This window comes from Tiliqua scincoides, unplaced genomic scaffold (genome assembly GCF_035046505.1).
Source record: "Tiliqua scincoides isolate rTilSci1 unplaced genomic scaffold, rTilSci1.hap2 HAP2_SCAFFOLD_84, whole genome shotgun sequence".
Classification (NCBI taxonomy): domain Eukaryota; kingdom Metazoa; phylum Chordata; class Lepidosauria; order Squamata; family Scincidae; genus Tiliqua; species Tiliqua scincoides.
In genome coordinates this window covers 75029-82493 of record NW_027101664.1, presented here as the reverse complement: position 1 = coordinate 82493, position 7465 = coordinate 75029, and the positions used below count along the sequence as shown (strand labels likewise).

At 53.4% G+C, this 7465-nt stretch overlaps 1 protein-coding gene across 1 annotated transcript; it reads left to right on the top strand.

The window, feature by feature from the left end:
* The first annotated feature begins 1476 nt into the window (after positions 1 to 1476).
* Positions 1477 to 2010, top strand: LOC136636083 (claw keratin-like). The gene has a single exon (XM_066611104.1). The coding sequence runs from the start codon at positions 1477 to 1479 to the stop codon at positions 2008 to 2010; it is 534 nt and encodes a 177-aa protein (XP_066467201.1).
* Positions 2011 to 7465: the final 5455 nt, after the last annotated feature.

Sequence of the window (7465 nt, the reverse complement as noted above, 5' to 3'; positions counted from 1 at the left end):
TCCCAGCTCCCCAGAATCCTTAGCATGCAAGCAGAGCAGTTTGCCAAGAGCCTCCCCGGTCCGGCTGCCTCAGGCCCCGAGTCCGCTTGTTGTGGCTCCTGCAAACAGGCAAATAAGCAAAAGCATTTCTGCAGAAGAAGGAGAAGATCAAAGGGTCCCCGAGCGAGTGTCTTCATGAGGTGCTGACAAAGACACTCCATCTTTGTTGGCAGTCATTAAAGTAATCCAGGGGCAGGATGCGCTTTGCCAATTATTTGCCTTGCCTGCAAAATTAATGCCCTGGGCCAAAAGGAGCGTCTTCCAGGGCCATGAGGGGACGTAGGCAAAGCACTATAAAAGGCTCCTCCGGCCCGAGAGCCTCCAACAGCTTCACTGACAGCCTCCCCAGCTTCATCTCTCGCTTTCTTCTCCTTGGTAAGTCCAGGCCAGAAGTTCTGGGTAAGTCAAGGGGTGTCTGCAGGACGTGGGTTGCCAACACTCCAATGGGCAAGGACGTTTTGGAGTGGCCACAGTTCATGTCAGGTCTCTACGGTCTTCCATATTGTTACCAGATCTCTCTGCATCTCTGAGGCATCCTCTGAAATTCAGGGGTCTCTGTCTACCCTGGGGGAAGAGTCTTGGCATGCAGGTAGAATCCCAGGTTGTGGGAAGGGATCTTGGAGGGCATCTAGTCCAGCCTCCTGCTCTTGCAGGAAACTGCCACAGCCTCCCTCCAGCCTCTGCTAGAGGGTCACACGCATAGTCAACCCTGGTTTGAGTAGCGCCCACAATGCACTCCTCACTTTTGGGCACGGGGCTCAATTTGTCTACAAATGGCCACTGGAGTCCCCTGTAAGCCGCCTTGTTCTGGAAGGTTGGTCTGTATCCTTTGATTCAGATCGTCAGCATGACAGGAGGATGAATGAGTAATTAATTAACTAATTGGAGGATTGGGGGCTTGAAGGGTGGAGAACAGCAGGTGGAGGAGGAGTCGGGAATAGGGCAACCATTGTCAGTAGCTCTGACATCCAAATTTGAATCCATTTGATTCCAAATTTGAATCCAGTCTCCATTTGAATGCCATGGGGCAGGGTTTCTCAAACTGTGGGTCAGGACCCACTTGCACTCTTCCCTTCTGGGTCCTGCCAGCATCCTGCACACAGAGATTCAGGCCATCAGCCTGGCTGCAGGATGAACACCAGAGAGGGGCGGAAGGGCAGAGGTGACCATCATTCAGACATCAGTAGGGAGGCTCTTCAAACAAGGTTGAGAAGAACGAAGGATCGTGAGTGAAGGGACTAGGTTTAGGGTCTCTGGAAGTCAGACCTCATTAGTAGGGGCTTGAAGGATGGGGAACGGCAGCAGGAGGCCGAGGGCAGGGAATAGGGGAGCTGATGCAATAGCTGAGGACTCTGCAGCGACAACATCTCCTGAGCGTCCCACTGAACGTATCCTTGTGTCCCCTGATGCTTGTTTCAGAGCCCGCTCCATCCCACCATGGTTGACTGTGGTCCATCCTGCACCGTCCCATCCGTTGCCTCCGCCCCAGTCGTGGGCTTTGGATCGGGAGGTTCTGGAGGTCTCGGCTATGGCTACGGGGGTCTCGGATACGGCCCCGGCGGTCTCGGATCCGGCCTCGGGGGTCTCGGATCTGTCTACGGGGGTATCGGTTACGGATACGGTGCTGGCGAAACCTCCGGCAATCTCGGCACCCTGGCTGGAGTCTTCCCTTCCTGCGTGAACCAGATCCCACCGGCAGAGGTGGTCATCCAGCCCCCTCCCTCCATAGTGACCATCCCAGGGGCCATCCTGTCCGCTAGCTGCGAGCCCGTGGCCGTCGGGGGCAACACTCCCTGCGCCGTGGGTGGCTCTGGGATTGTAGGATCAGGTTTCGGTGGAGCAGGCCTTTACGGGGGCTTGGGCTATGGGGCTTTGGGCTCTGGAGGCCTGGGCTGGGGCTCCGGCCTGAGGAGGGGTGGATTGTACGGAAGGAGGTCTATCCTGGGTCGCCGTGGTAGCGTGTGCCTCTAAACCTACAAGAAGATCCCTACGACGACAGGAATGACCAGGAATGGACACGTACGATGCAGATCCCCTATCGAATGTCTAGGGCTGGAGGCAGAAGAGCTGAGCTCCTCGACCCTCCAGTCAACAGCTCCTGAATGAGCCTCGTCCGTTCCCCTTCTAGTTCTGAAAGTCTCCAGACCAAGGACCACCTCAAGTCTTTCGGTCTCTTCTCCTCCCCCCACTTTATTCTTCAGCTCCTCCATCTGCAATTGTGACTCCTTTTCCCATGTTCAATAAAACGCATGTTGTCATCTATCACAAGTCTCATGGGTGAAACTGCGTCATACGGCCCCAATTCCAGAGCTGTCCTGTCTGTAGCTTTGAGGATTCTGGGTAAGCTGGACCAGGAGGGGACCTTCACCGTCTCACAGTGAAAGGACGAGGAGAAACAGCCACGGGAGGGTATAAAGCAGGGAAACACAGGAGCCCTCCCAGAATCTCCAGGTGCATTACTTGGGACTTTCTCTTGGTGGGGACAGGGACGATGGTGGTCATCCAGCCCCCCCGCCCCGTGGTCACCATCCCATCTGTCACTCGTCTCTTGGGTGATGTTGTGTCGTACGGTCCTGATTCCTTAGCTGTTCTTTCTTTAGCATCCAGGGAGGCTTCTGGGTAAAGTGGACCAAGAGGGAACCTTCACCATCCCACAGTGGAGGGCGGAGGAGGAACAGCCACTGAAGGGTAGGGAGTCTTGAGGCACAGGAGCCCTCCCAGAATCTCCAGGTCCATCACAGGGGACTTCCTCTTAGCGGGGACAGAGTCTGGATGGATCATCGATGATGCATGCTGGAGAGACTCGGAATCAGCCCCTGCAAGGCTCCTCTCGGTTTGGTCTTGAGGACACAGGACACTGATGGAGCCCTTGGCATCACGTGCCCCCCACTCAGACCTCCCAACATACATGGGCTGGAATGGGCTGAAGCTGCTGGCTTTAGAGCTCAGACAGGCTGTGGGATGAGCCGGCCCAGCAGAGAACATGTTGGCCGGGCATGTTGCCAGGGGGCGAAGGTTCCCTTCATATATGGAGAGAAGGGGCAGATCAGCGGGAGGAAGAAGCCAGGAGTTATGAGCTCTACGTGCTCACCAGTTCCACTACAACCACACAACACAGCATTCTTGTGGCCCTACAGAGAGGTGGCACCTCCACCTACTGGGTGTGTCTCTCTCATGGGCCAGTCTAAGGCACGTTCCTGACACTCCCAGATCGGCCCAGGGGACTTGTGCAGGCAGCACACACCTTCTGGATTGCTCTTAAAGGCTGCCATCCTGTGCACCCTTACCTGGGAGCAAGCCCCACTGAAGAAAGCGAGGTGTGCTGCTGAGAAGGCCTGCATAGTAATGGGCAGTGGGTCAGCTTAGTCATGCACTGGGTCCCCAAGTTAGGAACACGCAAGTTACGGAGTGCTGTGTTGAAGATTTTGCACAGATGTACACCACTCGTTGTGGTGATTTGCACAGGCACAATTGTGCTGAGTCAGCTATTTTGATTGGCATCCTTGCCAACTGGGAACTGGGAGGCTGAGGGCCCCATCCTGCCCAACTCTCCAGCACCGGTGCAGGTGTGATACTGCCCTGAGTGAAGGGAACAAAAGTCCTATGACCTTGAGGAGGTCTCCGTCACTGCCCAGCACCACCACAGAACGGCATGGCTGCCTCCATCCTGGAGAGTTGGGCAGGATCAGGCCCTTGATTTCCACATTTGGGAAGGAGTGAAAAGCGTCCTTTGGCGCTCACCATCTTCTCACGCCAGAACGATCCCCCGTCTTCAGCTGGCAGAGGTCTGGACTGCACCACCCACATCAGCCCGGGGTGTGTTTTCATGCCGTGTTCGGCGTGGTTTCTACTGGAAAAAGCTTTCCAAAACGCAACCTCTTCCCCCCTCCCACAGCACTGCCACAGTCCAAAGTGGTACAGCCTCCAAACTCTGCTGACTTATTCTGCCCCCCCCAAAACAAATTCTGCATAAATTGGACCCATTCTCCATATTATAGGAAGAGGAGGGCGACACCATGTGAGACTTTTGGGGACGGAGCTGCAGGTTTTCCAGTCCTCCTGCATTAAAAAATCCCGGCAAGGACCATGTTAGGTCACCAGGGCGACAATGTCACCTGCTGTGTGCAGGCTGGAGGGAAACAGTCACGCTGACTTTCTTGGGACTCTACCACATCTGCCCTCTGCAGGTCTTCAGCTCCTACACTTGCTGACACCGTTTCTGGGCAGGCAGGAGAAGTTCTCCTTTCCCAACCAGAAGAAGTCTGTGCTTGCTTGAGTCAGACCCACTCTGATATCGGGTGTGTTTTTCAAAGGGTTCTTTCTCTGGGTTGGAGAAGGAACTCTGCACATGCTCAGTGGCACTCGAGCCTCTGCCGAATTTTTGGAAGCACCAAGCGGCATATCTCAGCTCCAGGGAAAAGAGGAGGGAACCGCTTTTAAAATGCACAGCTCCATACCTGACGCAGAAGGCGTGGGGGTGACTGCTCTTTTACTGTGGCTCCTTCCATAGCAGCAAACCCCCTGAGTCATAATTTCTAATTAAGCCTCTGCAAAGACTTGCTCGTTTTCCCTCCGCCAAGTGGATGTTCGGAGCTCCTGCCGACTTCCCTGCCAAAGAACATTCCCTGAGAATGTTCTGGAATGAGATCACTCCCAAATTCTTGGCTGCAGTGTCAGTTTGGAGAGTCGGACTGCAGGGTCTACCAAACTGGCTGCGGTTCCACAGGTGTTGCGTTCTCCCACTTAGACATGCGGCCATCAGGGACGCTTATACATTCAGATGGTTCACGTTGAACGGGACGGTCCCTGTTTTTCTCTTCCCAAATCCTTGGTTGCAGCATCCGAGAGTCCCACAGCGTGGCGTACAGAAGAGGCTGCGGTTCAACAGGCGTTGCTTGTCCAGCTTAGAGATGCAATAATCAGGAATGATTATACATTCAATGGTCGCATTTAATGGGATGGTCCCTGATTTCCCCCTCCCTAAGGGTCACCTCGGCCCTCCTTGATGCTCCCAGGCTACACTACTGAACCATTTAGCATTTTTGAACGTTGCTGAACCTGCTCCTGAAACAATGTTCAGATCCAGAGGAATCTGAAGGACCTCCTCCTATGTAACCCTCCTCTTCCCCTAGAGCTGTGAGATAGGGCCCTGTTTAGGATACCACCACCGTCTGAAGCCAAGGGGATGATGAGAAGGAGCAGGGCCTTTTCTGCTCTGGCACCCTCCCCCTCCCCCTTAAGAGGCCCTCATTAAGGCAGCTGAACGACTGAGCATCTTTCTCTATTGCTGAACCTGCTCCTGGATCAGGCAGAATCTTCAGGACCTCCTTCTCCCATGTAATCCTGCACACCCCCTACAATAGTCAAATAGGGCCCTGCTTAGGGTACGGCCACCATCTGAAGCAAAAGGGATGGTCTTCTTTCTTGACAGCCCCCAAAAGATATTGGAGGTTCTGTTCCAAACAGCAGCCTCCATAAAAGCTCAGGTTCCTACCATGTGAACAGGTTCAGGCCCAACTCTGCGATAGGCGGATACACTTTACCAGAGAGAGAGAGAGAGAGAGAGAGAGAGAGAGAGAGACTAGGGTCACCTTTTAGAAGGAGACATTTTCCTTGGAGGAGCAACTCCGTTCAAAGTACCCGTGCTAAATTATGCAGGGGAAGGATAGAGTGGATAGGGAGATGCTCTTTACAATCTCACATAATGCCAGAACCAGGGGACATCCACTAAAATTGAGTGTTGGGAGGGTTAGGACAGACAGAAGAAAATATTTAATTACTCATAAGAACATAAGAACAGCCCCACTGGATCAGGCCAGAGGCCCATCTAGTCCAGTTTCCTGTATCGCACAGCGGCCCACCAAATGCCCCAGGGAGCACACCAGATAACAAGAGACCTGCAAGGCCTCCTGGGAATTGTAGTTAAGGACATAAGAACAGCCCCACTGGATCAGGCCCTAGGCCCATCTAGTCCAGCTTCCTGTATCTCACAGCGGCCCACCAAATGCCCCAGGGAGCACACCAGACAAAAAGAGACCTGCAAGGCCTCCTGGGAATGGTAGTTTAAGAACATAAGAACAGCCCCACTGGATCAGGCCAGAGGTCCATCTAGTCCAGCTTCCTGTATCTCACAGCGGCCCACCAAATGCCCCAGGGAGCACACCAGATAACAAGAGGCCTGCAAGGCCTCCTGGGAATTGTAGTTAAGGACATAAGAACAGCCCCACTGGATCAGGCCCTAGGCCCATCTAGTCCAGCTTCCTGTATCTCACAGGGGCCCACCAAATGCCCCAGGGAGCACACCAGACAAAAAGAGACCTGCAAGGCCTCCTGGGAACTGTAGTTTAAGAACATAAGAACAGCCCCACTGGATCAGGCCAGAGGCCCATCTACTCCAGCTTCCTGTATCTCACAGCGGCCCACCAAATGCCCCAGGGAGCACACCAGATAAGAAGAGACCTGCAAGGCCTCCTGGGAACTGTAGTTTAAGAACATAAGAACAGCCCCACTGGATCAGGCCAGAGGCCCATCTAGTCCAGCTTCCTGTATCTCACAGCGGCCCACCAAATGCCCCAGGGAGCACACCAGATAACAAGAGACCTCATCCTGGGGGCCCTCCCCTACATCTGGCATTCTGACTTAACCCATTTCTAAAATCAGGAGGTTGCGCATACACATCATGGCTTGTACCCCATTCCTCCAGAAATTTGTCCAATCCCCTTTTAAAGGCGTCTAGGCTAGACGCCAGCATCACATCCTGTGGCAAGGAGTTCCACAGATCGACCACACGCTGAGTAAAGAAATATTTTCTTTTGTCTGTCCTAACCCGCCCAACACTTAATTTTAGTGGATGTCCCCTGGTTCTGGTATTATGTGAGAGTGTAAAGAGCATCTCCCTATCCACTCTGTCCATTCCCTGCATAATTTTGTATGTCTCAATCATGTCCCCCCTCAGGCGCCACTTTTCTAGGCTGAAGAGGCCCAAACGCCGTAGCCTTTCCTCATAAGGAAGGTGCCCCAGCCCTGTAATCATCTTAGTTGCTCTCTTTTGCACCTTTTCCATTTCCACTATGTCTTTTTTGAGATGCGGCGACCAGAACTGGACACAATACTCCAGGTGTGGCCTGACCATAGATTTGTACAACGGCATTATAATACTAGCCGTTTTGTTCTCAATACCCTTCCTAATGATCCCAAGCATAGAATTGGCCTTCTTCACTGCCGCCGCACATTGGGTCGACACTTTCATCGACCTTTCATTGGGGTCCACCACCACCCCAAGATCTCTCTCCTGATCTGTCACAGACAGCTCAGAACCCATCAGCCTGTATCTAAAGTTTTGATTTTTTTGCCCCAATGTGCATGACTTTACACTTACTGACATTGAAGCGCATCTGCCATTTTGCTGCCCATTCTGCCAGTCTGG

What these genes read in the sequence shown, in the direction of transcription:
- LOC136636083 (XM_066611104.1), top strand. Translation starts at nt 1,477, where the DNA reads ATGGTTGACTGTGGTCCATCCTGCACCGTCCCATCCGTTGCCTCCGCC.